The sequence below is a fragment of the Lampris incognitus genome, chromosome 5, assembly GCF_029633865.1.
Source record: "Lampris incognitus isolate fLamInc1 chromosome 5, fLamInc1.hap2, whole genome shotgun sequence".
NCBI classification, from domain to species: Eukaryota; Metazoa; Chordata; class Actinopteri; order Lampriformes; family Lampridae; genus Lampris; species Lampris incognitus.
The window spans coordinates 497,095-523,573 of record NC_079215.1 but is presented as its reverse complement, the minus strand read 5'-3'; the positions used below and the strand labels follow the sequence as shown (position 1 = coordinate 523,573).

Genomic DNA, 26,479 nt, shown 5'->3' with positions numbered 1-26,479 from the left:
GGGGTGTTCACCGACATCTTCAACCTCTCCTTACAACAGGCTGTTGTCCCCACCTGCCTTAAATCCACCACCATTGTTCCTGTACCCAAGAAGACAGCAGTCAACTGCCTCAATGACTATCACCCAGTTGCCCTGACCCCAGTTATTATGAAGAGTGCATTTTAACTTCTGGAGTGATTCTGAATTGCTGGTTCATCTAGTCTGTTAGTGTTATTCCAGAACATCACAGGGATTTATAAGTCTGTCCTGGTTCAGTTTTAATCCAGTGTGCATTTAAACTTCTGGAGTGATTCTGAGTTGCTGGTTCGTCTAGAATAGAGCAAGTATCCTCTTTCTTGCTTAACAAGTTGCTATTAGTCTTATTCCAGCTGCTTGATTATTAGTCCTTTTCTCTGCTGCTGGTTCCTAGTGGGAACTAGTGGGATCTTATTCTAGATGTAGCTCTTTTTTTCACCTTGTGTGTCCTTAAATATTTATTGTTGCCTAGCTATTTTGGTTAGTTATCCTTTTAGCTTATGAATGTATTCCTTGGTAACTTGCTGTTTGCAGTTTTAATTGTATTGTGTGAGGTTTGATAGAGTTTTACATGAGTGACCAGTTTCTGGGCAATATGCCTATTTTCAGTGTACCTCTTTGGCCAATTGGGTGTTAAGTGACCAGGGTGTGGCCTGCACTCCTTGCAGACAATTAGCAATCAGTGTTCTTTAAATCACTGCTGCTACTTGGAAGCGTCAGCTTCCAAGCATCAGGCAAACAAGCCAAGGGCAAACAGGTCTAGGTTGAACGAAGGCTAGAGTGAACAAAGGCAAGCACAACTTTTTCAAGCCAAGACTTCGTCAGGCAAGGACTGCTCTTTTTAGATCCGGTCAGTCATCTGTATTTTGTGTACCTAGGATAGACTATGTGTTTCCTTCGCATTCCTGTACTTTCCTCTTCCCGGGGCTGGCATAGATGTTGGGTCACTCCTGGGTGCTGTGACCCTACTAATCTCATCTATCCCACTTTCTCCACTCACATTGAGCAAGTGGTGACAGGAGGGCTTGGGAATTGCCAGTCTGCGGTGCCGACAGCTGAGTTTATCTCAGGCTGAGCATCCTTGCTCTCCCTCAACTTTCTTGCTCTAACTGAGACTGGAATCATGCTAGAAAACACTACCACACCTGCAGCTCTGTCAGATGTGTACTCTTTCTCACACTCCCAGAGCTGGGAGGCGAGGTGGTGGTACTGTCCTGCTAATCTTCCTGAAATGGATATACTCTCGTGATTCCATTCTACAATTTTCTCCTCCCTCTTTTGAATTTCATGCTGTTACTGTCTCTTATCCAATCAAACTCACCATCGTGGTTGTGTACCGCCCACCAGGCCCCGTTGGTGAGTTTCTGGAGGAACTTGACACACTTGTCTCGCACTTCCCTGTTGATGACTCTTCACTTACCATTCTCGGTGACAAGCTAGATCCTCTTCTCTCTTTCCTCTCCTCCTTTGAACTTCACCTCTCACCCTCTCCTGCTACCCACAAGGCCAACAACCAGCTGGACCTTATCTTTACTAGACACTGTCCTATTTCCAATCTCTCTGTAACTCCCCTCCATCTCTCTGACTACTATTTCATGTCCTACTCTCTCGCCCTCTCTTCTCCCCCCTCAGCTCCTCCCCCTACCCACATGGTTTCCACCCGTAGACACCGCCGCTCTCTCGCCTCCACTGATCTTTCTTCCTCTGTTACCTCTATCCTCTCTACACCTGAATCTTTCTCTCTCCTACCCCCTGACACTGCTACTTATCTTCTTCTCTCTACCTTCTCTTCTCTGGACAATCTCTGTCACCTCACCTTCAGGCCTGCACGCCCAACTCCACCTGCCCCTTGGCTGTCTGACTCAGTACGTACTGACAGACGGAGCCTGAGAGTGGCAGAGCGCAAATGGAGAAAAGGCAAACTCCCAGAGGACCTTCTCAACTTCCAATCTCTTCTTTCCACTTTCTCCTCCTCCCTTTCTGCTGCTAAGGCTGCCTTCTATCGCTCTAAAATCCTATCCTCTGCCTCTAATCCTAAGAAACTCTTTGAAACCTTCTCTACACTTCTTCAACCCCCACCTCCTCCTCCTACTTCCTCCCTTCTCCCTGATGACTTCGCTAACTTCTTTGACAAGAAGGTAAACAACATCAGACCCTCCTTTTCTCACCACCCGGTGAGTGCTGCTTGCACTATCCCACCCTCTGCACACTCCCTCACCTCTTCACGTCCCACCCTATCCCACCTCGCTCCCCTCTCCCCCGACGAGGTTATCAACCTCATCACATCCAGTCGCCCCACCACATGCTGCCTTGACCTGGTCCCCTCCCTTCTTCTTCAGACTATAGCACCTGAACTCCCTCCCTTTCTAACCCACCTCATCAAAACCTCCCTCCAGGCAGGATGCTTTCCATCTGCCTTCAAGACTGCTAAAGTCACCCCCCTTCTCAAGAAACCATCACTTAACCCCTCTGACGTCAAAAACTACAGACCAGTTTCCCTTCTATCGAAAACTTTTGAATGTTCTGTCTTTAACCGACTTTCTTTGTACCTCCACCAGAACAACCTCCAGGACCCCAACCAGTCTGGGTTCAGGTTGGGTCACTCAACAGAGATGGCTCTCCTTGCAGTGACAGAATCGCTGCACTCTGCAAGAGCAAACTCTCTCTCCTCTATTCTGATACTCCTGGACCTGTCAACTGCATTTGACACAGTGAACCACCAGATCCTACTCTCTACCCTTGAGGGGCTGGGTGTCACAGGCTCTGCATTCTCAATGTTTGCATCCTATCTGACGGGTCGCTCCTACCAGGTGACATGGAGGGATCTGTGTCAGGCCCTCGCAGACTGACTACAGGCATTCCACAGAGTTCAGTTCTGGGTCCTCTCCTTTTCTCCCTGTACATGACATCCTGGGTTCTGTTATTCGCTCGCATGACTTCTCTTACCATTGTTTTGCCGATGACACCCAGCTGATCTTGTCCTTTACTCCCTCTGACACACAAGTAGAGATATGCATTGCTGCGTGCTTGACTGACATCTCGGACTGGATGGTGACACACCACCTGAAGCTCAATTTGGACTAGACAGAGCTGATGTTCCTCCTGGGGAAAGGCTGCCTGCACCGAGACCTGGTCATCACCATTGACAACACCGTGGTGATGCCGACTCGGACTGTGAGGAATCTGGGTGTGATCCTGGACGACCAACTGTCGTTTGCTACAAACGTTGCATCGGTTGCTCGTTCCTGCAGATTTCTCCTCTATAACATCAGGAGGATTGACCCTTTCCTCACCGACGAGACGGCACAGGTGCTCATCCAGGCTCTGGTCATCTCCCGGCTGGACTATGGCAACTCCCTCCTTGCTGGCGCCCCATCGTCGGCCATCAGACCTCTGGAGCTTGTTCAGAAAGCTGCAGCTTGTCTGGTGTTCAACCTCCCTAAGTTCTCCCACACAACTCCCCTTCTCATGTCCCTTCACTGGCTCCCAGTAGCTGCTCGCATCCAGTTTAAGACTCTGGTGCTAGCCTACAGGGCAGTGAAAGGAACAGCTCTTTCCTATCTCCAGGCCATGGTCAAGCTTTACACCCCCACCCGACCACTTCGCTCTGCTGCCTCGGGCCGCCTGGTTGCCCTGTTGCTCAGAGGCCCCTGCTGCCGATCGACCCTGTCACAGCTCTCTTCTGTCCTGGCCCCACAGTGGTGGAATGAACTCCCCACTGATGTCAGGACAGCAGAGTCGCTGCCCATCTTTCGGCGCAGGTTGAAAACCCACCTCTTTAAGAACTACAACCCTGTTACTTGTTCTTAGCACTTATTGTATTCACTCATTAAAAAAAAATCTCTTTCTTGCACTTTTACTTTAGCACTGGTTTTGCCCTTGGATGCTTGTTTAGATGCACTTATGACCTCTGATGACTAGTAGTTCCCCTGATTTCCTACGTTAAATGATGCACTTATTTTAAGTCACTTTGGATAAAAGCGTCAGCTAAATGACTGTAATGTAATGTAAGTGCTTTGAGAGGATTATACTCTCTCACCTCAACGACATCATCCCCACAGATCTGGACCGCCACCAATTTCCCTATCAGGGGAACAGATCTATGGAGGACGCAGTCTCAATTACCATTCATACAGCCCTGTCCCACCTGGAGCTTCCAAACATATGTCAGGGTGCTTTTTATTGACTTCAGCTCCGCTTTCAATACAATAACCCCCCATAAACTGGTACACAAACTCAACAACCTAGGATTAACTACCTCACTCTGTTCATGGATTATGGACTTCCTCACTCACAGACAACAAAATGTCAGGATAGGTAACCATACGTCTTCAACCCTCATCCTGAACACAGGTGTGCTGCAGGGCTGTGTGCTCAGTCCAGCCCTCTTCACCCTTTCACCCACGATTGTACCCCCTTTCACTCCTACTCTCACACTGTATTGAGGTTTGCTGATGACACCACTATAGTGGGACTCATAACCAACAACACCGAGACACACTACAGAGAAGAGGTCCAACATCTGGCTGGATGGTGTTCAGATAATAACCTGGTCCTGAACACCAGCAAAACAAAGGAGATCATTGTGGACTTTAGCAGATCCAAGAAGACCACCCCACCCCCACTGCAGATTAACGGCGAAGAGGAGCATATTGCGGATAACATCAAATTCCTAGGAATCCACATAACTAAAGAACTCACATGGTCACTCAACACCTCCCAGCTGGTGAAGAAAGCACAACAGAGGCTCTTCTTCCTGAGGAAACTTAAAGAAACCGGTCTCCCTTCTCAGCTGCTGGTCAACTTCTACAGAAGCACAATAGAAAGCATCCTCTGTCAATGTGTCACAGTTTGGTATGCCAGCTGCACAGGAAGGACTTGGCCTGGGTGGTAAAGACAGCACAGAGGATTGTGGGAGCTGTGCCCATGGACCTGGATGCTGTGTATGCTGGCCGCCTACAGAGGAAAGCCAGCAACATCAGCAAAGACGCAAGACACCCAGGTCACAGTCTGTTCGTTCCCTTACCATCAGGGAAAAGATACCACACCATCAAAACCCAGACTAACAGTCTGAGGAACAGCTTCTTCCCCAGAGCTGTAGCCTCCACCCCCCCACCCCCACCCCTCCACACACACACACACATCTGCCTATAGCTCTATAGCTGCCAAGGACTAACTGGTACTAAAACCGCTGCAATATGGACAACTATGTGCAATAACCCCATGCACCATGTTGAACTTTAAAAGCTGCTATCTTTTATTGCCTTATCATAATTTTTGCTACCTCACTTATTTTTACTACCTCACTTATTTATACTAAATTTTGTTTGTCCTTGTTTTTATCTTGTTTTTGTTTTTTTTCTAATTATTTACCTTGTCTGGTGTTGCTGGTCTGATAGTCACCAAACAAAATTTTGTTGGGTGTACACAATAACAAAGTATCTTATCTTAAGAGAGAGAGGGGGGGGGGAGGAGAGAGAGAGAGTACTCCTTTACCCGGTGGTAAAGGAGTATTAGTGTAGAATTTAAATAAACTAATTTAAATCCTTATAAACTTGGAAACTATGATGTACAGTGCATCCGGAAAGTGTTCACACCCCTTCACTTTCCCCACATGTTGTTATGTTACAGCCTTATTCCAAAATGGATTAAATTACTTTTTTTCTCATCAATCTACATACAATACCCCATAATGACAAAGTGAAAAAGGTTTTGTAGAAATTTTTGCAAATTTATTAAAAATAAGAAACTGAAATATTGCATGTACATAAGTATTCACACCCTTTACTCAGTACTTGGTTGAGGCACCCTTGGCAGCAATTACAGCCTCAAGTCTTCTTGGGTATGAAGCTACAAGCTTGGCACTCCTATATTTGGGGTATTTCTCCCATTCTTCTCTGCAGATCCTCTCGAGCTCTGTAAGGTTAGATGGGGAGCGTCGCTGCACAGCTATTTTCAGGTCTTTCCAGAGATGTTCAATGGGGTTCAAGTCTGGGCTCTGGCTGGGCCACTCAAGGACATTCACAGACTTGTCCCGAAGCCACTCCTTCATTGTCTTGGCTGTCTACTTAGGGTCGTTGTCATGTTGAAAGGTAAACCTTCGCCCCACTCTGAGGTTCTGAGCGCTCTGGTGCAGGTTTTCATCAAGGATCTCTCTGTACTTTGCTCCATTCATCTTTCCCTCGATCCTGACTAGTCTCCCAGTTCCTGCCGCTGAAGAACATCCCCACAGCATGATGCTGCCACCACCATGCTTCACTGTAGGGATGGTATTAGCAAGGTGATGAGAGGTGCCTGGTTTCCTCCAGACGTGACGTTTGGCATTCAGGCCAAAGAGTTCAATCTTGGTTTCATCAGACCAGAGAATCTTGTTTCTCATGGTCTGAGATTCGTTTAGGTGCTTTCTGGCAAACTCCAAGCGGGCTGTCATGTGCCTTTTACTGAGCAGAGGCTTCCGTCTGGCCACGCTACCATAAAGGCCTGATTGGTGGAGTGCTGCAGAGATGGTTGTCCTTCTGGAAGGTTCTCCCATCTCCACAGAGGAACGCTGGAGCGCTGTCAGAGTGACCATCGGGTTCTTGGTCACCTCCCTGACCAAGGCCCTTCTCCCCTTATTGCTCAGTTTGGCTGGGCGGCCAGCTCTAGGAAGAGTCCTGGTGGATCCAAACTTCTTCCTTTTACGAATGGTGGAGACCACTGTGCTCTTCGGGACCTTCAAAGCTGTAGAAATTTTTGTACCCTTCCCCAGAACTGTGCCTCGATACAATCCTGTCTCGGAGGTCCACAGACAATTCCTTTGACTTCATGGCTTGGTTTCTGCTCTGACATGCACTGTCAACAGTGGGACCTTTTATAGACAGGTGTGTGCCTTTCCAAATCATGTCCAATCAATTGAATTTACTAGAGGTGGACCGCAATCAAGATGTAGAAACATCTCAAGGATGATCAGGGGAAACAGGATGAACCTGAGCTCAATTTTGAGTGCCATAGCAAAGGGTGTGAATACTTATGTACATGCAATATTTCAGTTTTTTATTTTTAATAAATTTGCAAAAATTTCTACAAAACCTTTTTCACTTTGTCATTATGGGGTATTGTATCTAGATTGATGAGGGGAAAAAAGGAATTTAATCCATTTTGGAATAAGTCTGTAACATAACAAAATGTGGGGAAAGTGAAGGGGTGTGAATACTTTCCGGATGCACTGTATGTCCCTATTTCTGTTATATTGACATGTATGTTACTGTTGCTTTAAGGTTGGGACGTGTATCGCTGACGGTATCACACTGTCAGCAAAGTGAACAGTGTTCGTTGTGGCCACGTTTTTGTTTTTTGGACCATGAAGAACAGAGAAGGCGAGAGGCCAGATGATGGCGAGAGTTTTGTGTCCACCATAAGATCTTTCAACCTTTGAGCTGCCACTGCCGTATTTATGTATTTGTTCGTTTTTGGATTTGGATTTATGCATGTTTTTTTTTTTTTTGTATTTTGAGCCGCATTTAATTGAAGCAGTTATTCCCTCAAAAAAAAAACCCTCTCACACCCATAGAGATAAAGTGGGATGTTGTGATGTTGTGAACCCCTTACCTTTTATCTATCCACATTTTTATTATCGGAATAATGACCCTAAAATTATATTTCGATGTCCCGTGTGTAATTCCGCCGGCTTTAAATTTTGGTAAAATAAGTGCAGAGTAAAACTCAGCGACAAAAGAATAGAACACTTCACTCAAGGGCGAGGGGTGAGATAGGGCTGCAGTTTGAGTCCAACCCTGTTCAATATCTACATCACTGAGTTAGCGGTGTTACTGGAACAATCTGCAGCTCCTGGCCTCACCCTAAAGAACACAGAAGTTAACTGCTTGTTCTATGCAGATGACCTGGTGCTGCTGTCACCCACAGAACAGGGTCTACAGCAGCATCTGGATCTACTAGAGAATATACTGTCAGAACTGGGCCCTGCTAGAGAATACTACTAGAGAATATACTGTCAGAACTGGGCCCTGGCAGTAAACTTAAAAAAGCCAAAAAAATATTATCTTCCTGAAGAAGCCCAGGTGTCAGGAAACTAGACACCTATTTACTCTAAGTAACACCGCCCTAGAGCACACGTTAAACTATGATGACCTGGGACTGAGGGTCAGTGCCTTGGGAAGCTTTGGTCTGGCAGTGAATGCACTTAAAGAGAAAGCCCGAAGAGCTTTCTATGCAATAAAAAGAAAATTCTATAAAGCAGACATCCCAATTAAAGTCTGGTCCAAAATCTTTGACAGTGTCCTCCTGCCCGTTGCAGTATATGGGAGTGAAGTACGGGGTCCATTCAGTCAGCAAGACTACACTAGATGGGACAAACATCCAACAGAAGCCCTGCATGCAGAACTCTGTTGAAGATTGTTAAACATACAAAGGAAAACACCAACAAATGCATGCAGGGCAGAATCAGACTGTTTCCACTGATAATAAATATCCAAAACAGATCACTTAAATTCTGGATGCACCTTAAATCAAGTCCCCACCACATATTGCAATTTAAAGCATTCCAAATCCAGGAGGTAAGAAAGAGGCCCGTCAGTCAGGTCTATGAATGTTCTCATTCATCCAGGTCCTGGTTATCCAAAGGAGTTGAATCAAGTGCAATTGGACTTGGTATATATCCGTGAAGACGTTTCGCCTCTCATCCAAGAGGCTTCCTCAGTTCGTACCTTGCTGACTAGACAAAGCTAGTCTGACTCGCTCGTGATGAGACTATACAACGATAACGATGAGCGCGGCCAAACATCGGTACATAAAAGAGTCACTCATATCTATGGCTCTGTTAGCGACAGGCGTTGGTAAACATCGGGACACTAAGAGCCATGGACATCTATAGCTCTGACAACGACTCCAAGAGGATAAATACTGAGTCTCATCACCAGCCAGTCAGACTAGCTTGGTATATATACCAAGTCCAGTTGCACTTGATTCAACTCCTTTGGAGGCCCCTCAGTCAGCTGGTTGTGAAACTAGCTGACCCCGTAACCACTGACACAGATGAGTTTCAGACTAGTGATGCTAACCAACCACAGACTAGAGGAAACCACATCATCACACAATGCAACAACTCATATGTGGAACACTGGGACATAGAAACCAAATGACAACACAAATGAGAATGTTATGGGGCCCTGAGAAGAGAAGACAAACTGGCTGACTGTCTGTCCACTGTCAGAGACAGTCAGCACAGACACATCCTTACACAGTACAGACTCACTGACCACAGTCTAGCCACTGAAAAGGACAGACACACAACATCTTGGCTACCAAAAGAGCAAAGAATATGTGGTGACTGTACGGCAAGTGAGGTGGAGACAGAGATTCCCTTCCTGCTAAATTGTGAGAAGTTCTGGAAGATAAGAGAAAAATACCAGGAGACATTTGAGAACCAGACTCCAATGTTCTACTGCTGAATGAGAAAGAATAATGGCCACTTATTTTAGGAGAGGGTCAAAGGTCACACCTTGCAGCACAATATGTGTCAGAATGCCATAGTCTAAGGGTCAGTGAGTGACCAACACACTGTCAGTGGCTGTCAGTTGCTAATCAGGTGCTGTTCCATGTTTCTGCCAGTTGTAGCTATTTTTTTTAATTATTATTATTATTTTATTTTATTTTGGGTACTCTGTTGACCTGTTTTGCTGTCACCTGCTTTGGCAACATTGCAATTAATAGTCATGCCAATAAAGCGTCACTAAACTGAGTTGAATTGAATTGAGAGAGAAGAGAGGGGATAGAGAAGAGAGGAGAGAGATAGAGTCGGAGAGAGAGAGGAGAGAGAGAGAAGAGGGGAGCGATAAGAGGAGAGGAGAGATGGGAGAGAGAAGATAAAATAGGAGAGAGGAGAGGAGGGAGAAGGTAGGAGAGAGGAGAAAAATAGGAGAAAGAGAAGAGAGGACAGAGAAGAGAGTAGGAGAGGGGAGAGGAGAGAGACGGGAGAGGAGAGAGGAGACAGAAGGGGGAGAGGAGGGGAGAGAGGAGAGAAGCGGGGCAAGAGAAGAGAGAGGAGAGAGATACAAGAGGAGAGAGAGAAGAGAGGATGAGAGAGAGGAGAGGAGAGAAAGACAGGAAAGAGAGAGAGACTGACTGGGTGCAAAAGCAAGGTCCTTCAAACAGAGAAAGGGATGGATAGCAGAAGAAGAATCAAGTGTGAACAGGAGATGGGTTCATACGTGAGTATTTCTAAATGTTAATCCGGCAAACGTGCAAAACGTGCTTGTTTCCCACTCAGTGGGGATGAAGACAGTTATCACAGCGTGAGGAGGCTCTCACAGCCCCCTCCAGTAATAACACACACCTGCCAAGAGGAACTGATGAAGACAAGCTTGTAACAGCCCACAATCAATCAATCAATCAATCAAGTTACATTTTATATAGCGCTCCTCTAGCTGCAGCAGCCACTCAAAGCCCTTTACAAACACATTCTGAGTGACCCATCAGCCGTAGTGCCAGTTGGACCTGGGGACTCTGATATCTCTGTCATTTAGTGCTGCGGTGGCTAACCGTGTGCCATGGAGAGCCACGTGCATGCAGGTCCTCCCTCCAGCCCGGCTCCACACCAGGAGATGTCACCATACACTCTTCCTCTTTGGTTGAAGGGCTGCTAATCAGTGAAATCACCTGGTGTGGAGTCCGGCCAGAATGAAAACCTGCATGCATACACGTGTATATTGACATTTTAAGATGGAAAAAAAAAAGATTGTCAAACTGGCCTACGCTGACACCTCCACTTCATGTGATAGTAATCTGTAATTAAATGAGATATTTATAATGATTCAAGTGCAAAAGCAGTGCAGAATAAAGCAACATCCAACCAGCAGAAGAAAGTAAAGAGACCCACAGCAAACACACTGCAGACAAACTGGATCAACCACACGTTTCCTTCAGCCGAACACACACACACACACACACACACACACACACACACACACACACACACACACGGCCAACTTTAAACAACCCGATTTTTAAATGGCTTTAAAAACTTAGTGAAATCCTTTTGTTGTCATAGAACAAAAAACAATCTTGAATGAAAGCCTAAATAGGCCTCTAAAGAAGGAACACAGGAAGGGAGAGCGAGAGAGAGAGAGAGAGAGAGAGAGAGAGAGAGAGAGAGAGAGAGAGAGAGAGAGAGAAAACTAATCACGTGTTGTTTTCATATGGTCAACATTGTTTTTATATGTTATGGTCCCAAATATTCATGAGCGAGAGCTGGGACCAAGGCAGTTCAGAGACTGGGGGCAAGAAGTGAGAGAGCACCGGGTTTGATGTCTGATAGTTCAGTCTTTCCTCAGTATGTGATTTATATAGTACAATAATATATATTTATACAGTACAATAATATACAGTACAGTACAATAATCACTGAGTATCAGCGTAAAATTATGATTAATGACACATCAAACCTTGATCCCTTTCCAGAGGCTGCACTCTGTCTCACCACACCGCTGAACTGTTACATTTAATATACATTTGCTATACATTTACTATACTGCAATCACTATACATTTACTATCAACTTCCTATATATTTACTATGCATTTACTATACTGTATTTACTATACATTTACGATACATTTACTATGCATTTTGATCAACAATGATAGCCGATGCTAACCTAACTGCATCGCACATGTCCATCCATCCATCCATCCATCCATCCATCCATCCATCCATTATCCAAACCGCTTATCCTGCGCTCAGGGTGGCGGGGATGCTGGAGCCTATCCCAGCAGTCATTGGGCCGCAGGCAGGGAGACACCAGACCGCCAGTCCATCACAGGGCCCACACGCACAGACCACCAGTCCATCACAGGGCCCACACACACACACACACACACACACACACACACACACACATTCACACCTAGGGACAATTTAGTACAGCCGGTTCACCTGACCTACATGTGTTTGAGTCACCTGACCTACATGTCTTTGGGCTGTGGGAGGAAACCGGAGCCCCTGGAGGAAACCCACGCAGACACAGGGAGAACATGCAAACTCCACACAGAGGACGACCCAGGGATGACCCACCAAGGTTGGACTACCCCGGGGCTCAAACCCAGAACCTTCTTGCTGTGAGGTGACTGCGCTAACCACTGCGCCATCGTGCCGCCCTGCACATTTTCAAATTTCTGAAATAGTAATTAATGACTTTTAATTGACGTTTCCCTTGCTCAGCTTTCTGCTGATGAGCTTCATCTTTTGAAGGGAACTTGTTACGATTTTCCCGTGCTTCCATGTTACACACCCATTCCTATTTACTGGTGTACAAAATAAGCATTAACATCTGCTAAATGCAAAATTGTTATGTACAACACTTATTTGCACAGAGTTGCATATGAGTATCAATCCACATGAGGCTGCCGTCCATGCCCACATGTTTCTAATTAACACTGTAGTGTCTGTGACTAATTGGACGACGTCATCGGGTCCGTTCAGGCGTGCTGCCCGTCCACTCAGTGCACGCTTCACACATGAGGACACAATGTGTGTATATCGATGAAAAGGGGGAAAGAAACAGCAGACACCAGCAAAGCGGAAGGTAAATTAGTTTTGCGGCTACAGCTTATTAAGCTGGCAGTCCATTTCCTTCTCTCCTTCCTTCGTCAGGCGGGATCGGGTGTGCTGTGTGTGCTCTTAAAGAACAGGTGAATGCTTTTCACCAGCTCTTGTTTTAAATAGACATTAGCAGCTGTTTAATATGCATCAATTATTTACAGCTCATATTTCCATAGATTTCCATAGGTTGCATATTTAATCAAATAAAACTGTCCATTTACGGCTTCTTGTGTTTTTTTTTTTACTATAACTAACAGAGTTGTAGACTAAGTGAATGGGATCGGGCCTGCTCATGCACATTGTCCATTCATTTGGAATGAGTCGGAGCCGTTATGTCTGTCATGCTTTACAGCACGACTGTGGCTTTACACAGACTGGGAAGATAATACAGTGAAGCCCATCACACGCACCGCTAGGAAGAATTAATTCACCACACAGGCCTTGCAAAGCACACCACACAGGCCACGCACCGGGTGCCATGTGTGGACTCGTTTGTTTTTGGGCAAATGTGGTACCTGTAGGAGAGCTCGGTTTGTGTGTGTGTGTGTGTGTGTGTGTGTGTGTGTGTGTGTGTGTGTGTGTGTGCACGCACACGTGCATATACACCCATGCACGTATGCGTATATACATGCACATATTTGCAGCATGGTGGCACAGTGGTTAGTGCTGTCACCTCACAGCAAGAAGGTCCTGGGTTCGAACCCCGGGGTTGTCCAATCATGGGGGTCATCCCTGGATGTCCTCTGTGTGGAGTTTGCATGTTCTCCCTGTGTCTGTGGTGGATTTTCTTTGGGTGCTCCGGTTTCCCCACCATCAAAAAGACATGCATGCTAGGGTTAATACTCCTGTCTGTGCCCCTGAGCAAGACATGGCAAGACCAACTGGCGTTGGTCCCCGGGTGCTGCACGGCAGCTGCCCACTGCTCCTAGCTACACAGCTAGGATGGGTTACACGCAGAGAAGAATTTCCCCATGGGGGTTACTGAAGTATTTCAAAAAAACAAAAACAAAACACGTTTTTGTGTGTGTACAAATCATAGAATCAGATTGTGTGTATAAGTCTGCCATCCCACCCACATCAGCTGGAAGAACAGGAAGGAAACCCCCCCCCCCCCCAAAAAAAGAGGAAAATAGCAGGATATTTCCATTCCAACGGATCAGCGACTTTCCAATTGTAACACAGTTTTCATTTGGACCTGAGTGCGGAAGGCAGCGAGATGTTAATTTGGGGAAATCAGCAGAGAAATGAGGTCACCTGCGAGCTATTCAGCTCGTGCCACCAAAACAAACAAGCAATTTTAGAGAGAAAGGGAGGAAGAAGAAGGCATGAGGGGGAGAGTTTAAGGGTAGAATGAGGAAATGAAGTGAGCATGGTGAGAAAAATAAAATCAAAGGATGTAAAGCAGCGCAAAGTTGAAGAGAAAAAGGCAAATGAGTGGAAGGAACTGTGGGAAAGACATCTTAAGAGAGATGCAGACTGATTTCAGGACATAATCACATTCTCTGGCCTATGGTTCGGGTCTGCTGTACAGCATGAACAATAACACACACACACACTGAATAAAGATAGTTTTAAAGGCCATGTCACTTCCAATTCCTGTAAATAAGATAACCATTACAGGCAGAGCTGTGTGTTTCCAAATCCAACGAAGAATAATGACCATTTTGCGGACTATACATCCATACATTCATACATGCATGCATGCATACATATACATAGATAAATACAGACAGATATTCATCCATCCATACATTCATTCAGACATACATGCATACATACATACACACACACACACAGAGACATGCATACATGCATTCATACATACACACATGCATTCATTCATGCATACACACACATACACACATGCCTACACACATGCATACATACACACACACATACATGCATACATGCATACACACATGCATGCATACACACATGTACACACGTATATACATACATGTATGCATGCATACATACAGACAGAAAGACAGACATTCATCCATCCATATATGCATGCATGCATGCATGCATGCATGCATACATACATACATACATACATACATACATACATACATACATACATACATACATACATACATACATACATACATACATACATACATACATGCATCTGGTATTGATGATCAGTATTGGTTCTACAGGTTAATCTGGTATTGATGGTCAGTATTATCCAAAGGAGTTGAATCAAGTGCAACTGGACTTGATTCAACTCCTTTGGATACCCACGATCTGGATGAATGAGAACGTTCACAGACACTGTCAGTATTGATTCTACATGTTAATCTGGTATTGATGGTCAGTATTGGTTCTACATGTTAATCTGGTATTGACTGTCAGTATTGCTTCTACATGTTAATCTGGTATTGATGGTCAGTATTGGTGCTACATGTTAATCTGGTATTGACTGTCAGTATTGCTTCTACATGTTAATCTGGTATTGATGGTCAGTATTGGTTCTACATGTTAATCTGGTATTGACGGTCAGTATTGGTTCTACAGATTAATCTGGTATTGACGGTCAGTATTGGTTCTACAGGTTAATCTGGTATTAACTGTCAGTATTGGTTCTACAGGTTAATCTGGTATTGACTGTCAGTATTGGTTCTACAGATTAATCTGGTGTTAACTGTCAGTATTGGTTCTACATGTTAATCTGGTATTGATGGTCAGTATTGGTTCTACATGTTAATCTGGTATTGACGGTCAGTATTGGTTCTACATGTTAATCTGGTATTAACTGTCAGTATTGGTTCTACAAATTAATCTGGTATTAACTGTCAGTATTGGTTCTACATGTTAATCTGGTATTAACTGTCAGTATTGGTTCTACAAATTAATCTGGTATTAACTGTCAGTATTGGTTCTACATGTTAATCTGGTATTGATGGTCAGTATTGGTTCTACATGTTAATCTGGTATTGACGGTCAGTATTCGTTCTACAGATTAATCTGGTATTGACGGTCAGTATTGGTTCTACAGATTAATCTGGTATTAACTGTCAGTATTGGTTCTACAGGTTAATCTGGTATTGACTGTCAGTATTGGTTCTACAGATTAATCTGGTATTAACTGTCAGTATTGGTTCTACATGTTAATCTGGTATTGACTGTCAGTATTGCTTCTACATGTTAATCTGGTATTGATGGTCAGTATTGCTTCTACATGTTAATCTGGTATTAACTGTCAGTATTGGTTCTACAGGTTAATCTGGTTTTGATCGTCAGTATTGGTTCTACAGATTAATCTGGTATTGATGGTCAGTATTGATTCTACAGATTAATCTGGTATTGACTGTCAGTATTGGTTCTACATGTTAATCTGGTATTGACTGTCAGTATTGGTTCTACATGTTAATCTGGTATTGACGGTCAGTATTGGTTCTACAGATTAATCTCGCATTGATGGTCAGTATTGATTCTACAAATTAATCTGGTATTAACTGTCAGTATTGGTTCTACATGTTAATCTGGTATTGACTGTCAGTATTGGTTCTACATGTTAATCTGGTATTGACTGTCAGTATTGGTTCTACAGATTAATCTGGTATTAACTGTCAGTATTGGTTCTACATGTTAATCTGGTATTGATGGTCAGTATTGGTTCTACATGTTAATCTGGTATTGACTGTCAGTATTGCTTCTACATGTTAATCTGGTATTAACTGTCAGTATTGGTTCTACAGGTTAATCTGGTTTTGATCGTCAGTATTGGTTCTACAGATTAATCTGGTATTGATGGTCAGTATTGATTCTACAGATTAATCTGGTATTGACTGTCAGTATTGGTTCTACATGTTAATCTGGTATTGACTGTCAGTATTGGTTCTACATGTTAATCTGGTATTGATGGTCAGTATTGGTTCTACAGATTAATCTCGCATTGATGGTCAGTATTGATTCTACAAATTAATCTGGTATTAACTGTCAGTATTGGTTCTACATGTTAATCTGGTATTGACTGTCAGTATTGGTTCTACATGTTAATCTGGTATTGACTGTCAGTATTGGTTCTACATGTTAATCTGGTATTGACTGTCAGTATTGCTTCTACATGTTAATCTGGTATTGATGGTCAGTATTGCTTCTACATATTAATCTGGTATTAACTGTCAGTATTGGTTCTACATGTTAATCTGGTATTGACTGTCAGTATTGGTTCTACATGTTAATCTGGTATTGATGGTCAGTATTGGTTCTACAGATTAATCTCGCATTGATGGTCAGTATTGATTCTACAAATTAATCTGGTATTAACTGTCAGTATTGATTCTACAAATTAATCTGGTATTAACTGTCAGTATTGGTTTTACAGGTTAATCTGGTATTGACTGTCAGTATTGGTTCTACAGATTAATCTGGTATTAACTGTCAGTATTGGTTCTACATGTTAATCTGGTATTGATGGTCAGTATTGGTTCTACATGTTAATCTGGTATTGACTGTCAGTATTGGTTCTACATGTTAATCTGGTATTGATGGTCAGTATTGGTTCTACAGATTAATCTCGCATTGATGGTCAGTATTGATTCTACAAATTAATCTGGTATTAACTGTCAGTATTGGTTCTACATGCTAATCAGGTATTGATGGTCAGTATTGGTTCTACATGCTAATCTGGTATTGACTGTCAGTATTGCTTCTACATGTTAATCTGGTATTGATGGTCAGTATTGCTTCTACATGTTAATCTGGTATTAACTGTCAGTATTGGTTCTACAGGTTAATCTGGTTTTGATCGTCAGTATTGGTTCTACAGATTAATCTGGTATTGATGGTCAGTATTGATTCTACAGATTAATCTGGTATTGACTGTCAGTATTGGTTCTACATGTTAATCTGGTATTGACTGTCAGTATTGGTTCTACATGTTAATCTGGTATTGATGGTCAGTATTGGTTCTACAGATTAATCTCGCATTGATGGTCAGTATTGATTCTACAAATTAATCTGGTATTAACTGTCAGTATTGGTTCTACATGTTAATCTGGTATTGACTGTCAGTATTGGTTCTACATGTTAATCTGGTATTGACTGTCAGTATTGGTTCTACATGTTAATCTGGTATTGACTGTCAGTATTGCTTCTACATGTTAATCTGGTATTGATGGTCAGTATTGCTTCTACATGTTAATCTGGTATTAACTGTCAATATTGGTTCTACATGTTAATCTGGTATTGATGGTCAGTATTGCTTCTACATGTTAATCTGGTATTAACTGTCAATATTGGTTCTACATGTTAATCTGGTTTTGATCGTCAGTATTGGTTCTACAGATTAATCTGGTATTGATGGTCAGTATTGATTCTACAGATTAATCTGGTATTAACTGTCAGTATTGGTTCTACATGTTAATCTGGTATTGACTGTCAGTATTGGTTCTACATGTTAATCTGGTATTGATGGTCAGTATTGGTTCTACAGATTAATCTCGCATTGATGGTCAGTATTGATTCTACAAATTAATCTGGTATTAACTGTCAGTATTGGTTCTACATGTTAATCTGGTATTGACTGTCAGTATTGGTTCTACATGTTAATCTGGTATTGACTGTCGGTATTGGTTCTACAGATTAATCTGGTATTAACTGTCAGTATTGGTTCTACATGTTAATCTGGTATTGACTGTCAGTATTGGTTCTACATCTTAATCTGGTATTGACTGTCAGTATTGGTTCTACATGTTAATCTGGTATTGACTGTCAGTATTGGTTCTAAAGATTAATCTGGTATTGACGGTCAGTATTGATTCTACAGACTAATCTGGTAATGATGGTCAGTATTGGTTCTACTTGTTAATCTGGTATCGACTGTCAGTATTGGTTCTACAGATTAATCTGGTATTGACTGTCAGTATTGGTTCTACATGTTAATCTGGTATTGACTGTCAGTATTGGTTCTACATGTTAATCTGGTATTGATGGTCAGTATTGGTTCTACAGATTAATCTGGTATTGACTGTCAGTATTGGTTCTACATGTTAATCTGGTATTAACTGTAAGTATTGGTTCTACATGTTAATCTGGTATTAACTGTCAGTATTGCATTCATACATGCATACACACACATACACACATACATACACACATGCATACATGCATTCATACATACATACACACACAGACATGTATACATGCATTCATGCATACATGCACACATGCATGCATACACACATGCACACGCACACACATCCATGCATCCATACATGTATGTATGCATGCATGCATGCATGCATACACTCATGCATACACACATACATACATGCATACACGCATACACACATACACACATACATGCATACACACATACATACATACAGAAATACATACATACACGTACGCGCGCACACACACACACACACACACACACACACACATACATACATACATACATACATACATACATACATACATACATACATACATACGTACATACATACATGCATACATGCATACATGCATACACACAAACAGGCATTCATCCATCCATCCATCCATCCATCCATCCATCCATCCATCCATCCATCCATACTTACATACATCCATACATCCATCCATCCATCCATCCATCCATCCATCCATCCATCCATCCATCCATCCATCCATCCATACTTACATACATACATACATACATACATACATACATACATACATACATACATACATACATGCATGCATGCATCTGGTATTGATGATCAGTATCAGTTCTACAGGTTAATCTGGTATTGATGGTCAGTATTATCCAAAGGAGTTGAATCAAGTGCAACTGGACTTGGTGCAACTGCACTTCATTCAACTCCTTTGGATAACCATGACCTGGATGATTGAGAACGTTCACAGACACTGTCAGTATTGGTTCTACATGTTAATCTGGTATTGACTGTCAGTATTGGTTCTACATGTTAATCTGGTATTAACTGTCAGTATTGGTTCTACATGTTAATCTGGTATTGACTGTCAGTATTGGTTCTACATGTTAATCTGGTATTAACTGTCAGTATTGGTTCTACATGTTAATCTGGTATTAACTGTCAGTATTGGTTCTACATGTTAATCTGGTATTGACTGTCAGTATTGGCTCTACATGTTAATCTGGTATTAACTGTCAGTATTGGTTCTACATGTTAATCTGGTATTAACTGTCAGTATTGGCTCTACAGGTTAATCTGGTATTAACTGTCAGTATTGGTTCTACATGTTAATCTGGTATTGACTGTCAGTATTGGCTCTACATGTTAATCTGGTATTAACTGTCAGTATTGGTTCTACATGTTAATCTGGTATTAACTGTCAGTATTGGTTCTACATGTTATTCTGGTATTGACTGTCAGTATTGGTTCTACAGGTTAATCTGGTATTGACTGTCAGTATTGATTCTACATGTTAATCTGGTATTGACTGTCAGTATTGGTTCTACATGTTAATCTGGTATTAACTGTCAGTATTGGTTCTACATGTTAATCTGGTATTGACTGTCAGTATTGGTTCTACATGTTAATCTGGTATTGACTGTCAGTATTGGTTCTACAGATTAATCTGGTAATGATGGTCAGTATTGGTTCTACAGGTTAACTTGTATTGACTGTCAGTATTGGTTCTACATGTTAATCTGGTATTAACTGTCAGTATTGGTTCTACAGATTAATCTGGTATTAACTGTCAGTATTGTTTCTACATGTTAATCTGGTATTGACTGTCAGTATTGGTTCTACATGTTAATCTGGTATTAACTGTCAGTATTGGTTCTACAGGTTAATCTGGTTTTGATCGTCAGTATTGGTTCTACAGATTAATCTGGTATTGATGGTCAGTATTGGTTCTACAGGTTAACTTGTATAGACTGTCAGTATCAGTTCTACAGGTTAATCTGGTATTGATGTTCAGTATTATCCAAAGGAGTTGAATCAAGTGCAACTGGACTTGGTGCAACTGCACTTGATTCAACTCCTTTGGATAACCATGACCTGGATGAATGAGAACGTTCACAGACACTGTCAGTATTGGTTCTACATATTAATCTGCTATTGATGGTCAGTATTGGTTCTACAGGTTAATTTATAGTGACCGCTGTGTTAGGAACTCATGCTGCATATCAGTGTGATGTTAAGGTGTGAACTGGAAGACTACTACAAGTCTCAGAATGTCAGAGACATAGAGTTGGAAAAGCCATTTGCAGTTGTTCAGTGGAAGCGAGAGGCTACAGGGTTATATTCTATATCCGGGCCTTTCCGTGCATGTTTTCTGTGTGTGTTCATGTGTCCTTGTATAGTCCCATTATATGTGCTTTAGGTGAATTAGGGCTTAAACTGTCCAAAGGTGTGTGTGTGTGTGTGTGTGTGTGTGTGTGTGTGTGTGTGTGTGTGTGTGTGTGTGTGTGTGTGTGTGTGTGTGTGTGTGTGTGTGTACATACACACAGGGTGTTGTGATGCGTCTAGTGCAGCAGTGTGTAGTTGGAGGGAAGGTGCATGTGTTCTTCCAACCTGCTTGTGTCCTTCCTGCCCTTAGCTTGCTGCCGCTGGCTAGCCTCTGTGGCGAATAGGGAAGCATGCTAGCGTGTAAGCCTTCCCTTGCCAGTACATAGCCTCTCCTTCACCAAGACTCCTGCCAGGCCTCCCCGTGGCCACACGTGGTAACTGGGGTCTTGCGGCCCCAGGCTAACTTGGCAGGGGATCTCGGCGCAGCAGCGGGCCCCAGAGATATGGTGTGCAGGCCCACCCTGGTGGACATGCCCTGGCACCAATCAACCACTGCCCCACTGCCTTGTGGGTGAGTCTGGGAAGACATAAGGCTAAGGGAGCTTACCCCAACAGAAAAGCAAGCTGTGGCGGTACGCTTCGAGGCGGTTTCCGAAAAACTGGATTTCCGGCAGCCCCCTGCAGTTGTGTGGAGGTGCCGGTCGTCTAGGGATCCCCCTTGCCATCGGAACCATCTCCTCTACAATCAAGTCATGTGGCATTGGGAGACGCGCACCCCCCATGCCACTTTAAAAACCATCTCTGCGCAGGTATCTTCTGCTATCTGAGTCCTCAAAGGACCCACAAATAGAAGAAGATGGTCATCATCGGGCACCATGGACAACCAGCAAGCAAGCAAGTGTGTGTGTGTGTGTGTGTGTGTGTGTGTGTGTGTGTGTGGTGACCTATGCAGGGTTTCCACCAAATGCTTGCTGGAAAAGAGGCTCCACTCCTCATCTCTCTGTCTTCCTATCTCCGTCCCTCTACAGGACAGTCCTCTGGTCATCCAGTCTGACAGGAATGTAACAGTCAATGCCAGGAATGACCTGGGACAACTGACCGGTCAACTCACCGTGGGTAAGATACACCCACACATTTACCACTGAAATACACACCATGTTCACACGCTCACAAGGTGGGGCCTTACTCACAAAATCACAATACACACAGGCATGGTGTTTCTCCTTCCCACAGAGTAGACACTTCAAAAATCCACAAACTTTGAAATCAGTGTCTTATTTCCCCACAGTGGTCAGTCACAACACCGGTTGTGTCTCTGTTCTGAAAACCAAAACTCTAATTTCGCCTTCCATTTACCAACTGAGAAACTGTTGGTTATCAGCATAACCCTGGTTCTCTGTTTAGCATAAGCGTAACATGATTCTTAACTATGTGGACTCTCATATTTGTTAGCCAGTAAAGAGTAGCAATGTGTAGCGGGGCACAGAACAATGCTCACGCTGGCTCAGACTGGTGCTACATGTTTATTTTCAGCTGTAGGATATTGAAGAATCAGTTTGGGTTCACAATCGCTACTCCTGAAATGTATTTGTTTATGGATTTAAATTACATATTATATATGTATTTGTTGTGGATGGAGCACCTGGAATACAGTCTGATGGTGTTCTCTGGGCAGGACAAGCTGACATTGTCGCTGATATACAGTTTAGGCCACTGCCTCAACAAGGCTCTTACATCCACCGGCTCAGTTTTGAATAACTTCCTGGGAGGCTGCTGTTTGTTACCTTTAGACCTGGAGGACCCTGCCAATGACAGGGTCCCTCTATTGGTGTTTTCTGATCTACTCTGATGTTAGAGGTTTTCTTAAGGTGGGTGAAAGCATATCTCTCACTATCTTCATTGCATTCACATGCACTGTCATGGCCCAAGCGAGAGGGGTATCTTTCTGCACAGAAGCACTGATAACTTCCTGGTTCACTTCCTCCATACATTGCTCCAAAAGAATGTGTGGAACAGGAGAGGCATCATCCAGGAGACAAAAATTAAAGTGTATCGGGCCATAGTTCTCACTACGCTGCTTTGCGGCTGCGAAACATGGACAGTTTACAAACGCCATGCAAAAATACTAATCCACTTTCACACCACATGCATCAGAAAACTTCTTGGCATAAAGTGGGATGACAAGATCCCTGACACAGAGGTCCTCACTTGCTCAAGACTGCCGAGTATACACACCATCCTCATGCAATCACAGCTTCGTTGGGTGGGCCACGTAGTTCGCATGCCAGACCCCCAAAGGCTCCCAAAGAAACTGTTATATGGTGAACTCAAGCAAGGCAAACGCTCCCATGGTGGTCAAAACAAGCGTTTCAAAGACACCTTGAAGGTTTCATTAAAGGCCTTCACCATCAACTACGGTACATGGGAACAGAAAGCTCTGAACAGAGGATAGTGGCCTGCAGCTGTCCGAAATGGTGCAAACACGTATGAGGCTGCCAGGATTGCTGCAGCAGAGCGCCACAGGCAGGCCAGAAAAGACCCTGGCAGCAACCCTCCAGTTACTCCCACTATCCCATGCCCACACTGCCAAAGAACAAACAGGGCGCAGATTGGACTAACCAGCCATCTTCTCACCCACAGAATTCGGCCCCTACAGGATGACTAGATGGTCCTCGTCGTTGCGATGGACGAACAACACACATTGCTCCACGAACTTGTTTTTGTCTTCTGACATTCGGGAGAGGCCATCTGCATCAGAGTTGTGTTTTCCTGGGTGGTACTTTATGGAAAAGCTGAAATGTGCCAGTTGAGCAACCCATCGGTGACCTGTAGCATTAAGCTTAGCTGTGGAGAGGATGTAAGTCATGGGGTTGTTAACAGTATACATTTTGAATGTGAAATGAGGGCCATGATACAAAAAATCCCAGAAACACTCGCATATGGCCCATTTCAGTGCTAAAAAAATAACTTCCCTGAGTACATGTGGTAGTTCTTTTCAGGTAGAGTTAGTGATCTGGAGCCACATCAGATAACCATTTTACAATTTTGTCTCTGATTGGGACGCGTCACAGTGCAAAATGAAAAGTAGTGTAAGATCAGGGTAACCGAGAATGTGAGGCTCAATCAGCGTATCATTGAGGAAGTTCAGTGCCTCTTGATGGCTGTGTGTCCAGTGTATGGGAGTATTAGGTGGAAGCTTACCTTTATTTCTTGTGGTGCCACTCTTTCTGTTTGTCTTTGACTCCACTAGTGGAGTGTTGTCAGGAGATGACAAGAGCAGCTGGTACAGTGGCTTTGTGAGTCTGGAGAAGTTTGGGATATATGCCCAGTTATATAAGAGAAACCCAAGCATTTTTCTCAAGTTCCCAACTGTGGCAGGTACCCTCTCCTTTAATGCTTGCACTGGGGCCACTGCAGTGGGGTCCATTGTGTATCCTTCACATGACACCATCCATCCCAGAAATCTGACCTTCTTCTTGAACCCTTCACACTTGCGGGGACTACGCTTAACTCCATGTTTTTGGTATCTTTGTAACACAGTTCTCATGTGGCTAACATGGTCTTCAAAGCAAGGGCTGTATACAAGGTTATCGTCAAGGTTTGGCTGACACACAGGGGTGCACATAACTTTTTTGGTCTTGTTCTCAAGGGAGCGCCTGGCGATTTTGCTTGGTACTCAGTCTTTACGCAGCATGGTTATCCCACAAGCTGCCGTCATCACTACCCTCCTGACTGCTCTCCTCACTGTCTTCCTCTTTCAAACATGGCAGATGAAGATGTAGGCCTACTTCTTTCTCCCTGATTGAGTGTGCGATTAGCTGTTTGCATCCATAAGTCAACAGCTGGCTTCGGGTCAAAAGTCTCTGTTGTCATCTTAGACAAGTGGCTGTGTATCAGGGATGAGAGGCGAGAGTCTGACAGGCAGGATCTGTACTTGCTTTTTGAGATGTGAAAATCCCCTCTGACATGCTACACTGCTCAAGGGCAGTGTAAGGGACAACAGATGGACTTTATGAATGTTGGTGTAACTATCTGGATTACTTCACTATGTTGACAAAGTCATACACAGAGGAGGCTGCCAAACGTTTATCTGCTTGCTTTAAACACATCAGTTCTCTTACAGTGACGTCTCTGTCAACAGACAAGCTGGCCTCATGGTTCTGGGGGATATTAGTAAGTGTTGTGTTGCCAAAACTGTGGAGGTCTGGCATTTCTTGAGGCCAAGTTGAAGGATCACATGACTTAAGGGATATATATATATATATATATATATATATGCTTTCAAACTCATGAATTAGACCTCTCAATACATCAGCCTTGTCCCTGTCAGCATGTGAAACAGTCTCTTACCTGTACTTGCCTTCACTGTCAAGCAGTAGCGTCCGCTGTCCAGCAGCTACCATGAGCTCAGCTTTGCATTCACCAATCATCAGTTTATCTTGCTGGAACCTGAGGGAGTGAACTGTAAAACGTTTCCAGGGTCCAGCATGTTGGCTAGGAAACTCTGCTGGAACCTGAGGGAGGTGAACTGTAAATTGTTTCCAGGGTCCAGAAACACTGCTGGAACCTGAGGGAGGTGAATCCAACGGAGTTGAATCAAGTGCAACTGGACTTGGTATTTATCCGTGAAGACGTTTCGCCTCTCATCCAAGAGGCTTCCTCAGTTCTGCCTTTCTGACTAGACCAAGCTAGTCTGACTGGCTGGTGATGAGACTCAGCATTTATCCTTAAATAAATTCTGAGTCTCATCACCATGTCCAGTTGCACTTGATTCAACTCCTTTGGATAACAACGACCTGGATGAATGAGAACATTCACAGACATGTTGAGGGAGGTGAACTGTAACATGTTTCCAGTGTCCAGCATGTTGGCTAGGAAACACTGAAAACGCTCTGTGCAGATATGTTTTAGGTCACTGGCATCACTTGTAGACACTTGAATTTGAATGGCCATATTTTCAACAGAGTATCTGGCCTCCATGCAGACCATCTGATGTTGTGAAACTTTCCCAGTTTCACAAAGGCAATGCCATTCTCATCACATATCTTCTTTAGTTGTTCTGTACTTTTTGCGCCCCCTCTCTGTAAATAAAAGCTCAGCAACTTGACAACGGAGCAATTAAACGTCTCACAGTATGGTACCATGCGATCAGCTGACTCTGTGCAGTTCTTGAGGATGTGGGCAGTACACAGAACATGTACAAGCGAATCCCCGATTGCCACCATCTGACGCAATTTGGGAAGACCTCATTGTAAACTCCAGCGTTGACTGCTGCTCCGTCTGTACACCCCGAGACCAACCTCGTCTTCCACTGATGCCCTGAACCTCAAGTATGGAAGAGCTGCTCCAGTCCGTTCACCATGTCCTGGGCCGCTCGGTTCACACCCAAAATAATTAAGCCACGGAAGTCTGAGGTAAACTCTCCGTAGCTAGACACACACACAATGTACACAATTTCCTGCTCCACTTGTGTTATGTCTTCTGATCCATCACAAAATTCAGCTGCCTTCAGTTTTCACTCAATTCTAAACTAATTGTGTGTGCGATGCTCTGCATGCTGCGGGTCCCCCCTTCACTAATGCCAAGCCTCTTGGAAAGCTCAGTATCCTCCTCATGTGAAGGTGTCGGGCGTGCATGTTTGGCTGTGTGAAGGCCAG

At 43.7% G+C, this 26,479-nt stretch overlaps 1 protein-coding gene across 1 annotated transcript in view; it reads left to right on the top strand.

The window, feature by feature from the left end:
* Window positions 1-26,479, top strand: part of LOC130112799 (zeta-sarcoglycan) — a 605,973-nt gene that overhangs the window by 223,659 nt on the left and 355,835 nt on the right. The window contains exon 3 of the mRNA XM_056280290.1: window positions 21,851-21,938. Coding sequence (XP_056136265.1) covers window positions 21,851-21,938 — 88 coding nt within the window. The remainder of the gene's footprint in view (window positions 1-21,850; window positions 21,939-26,479) is intronic.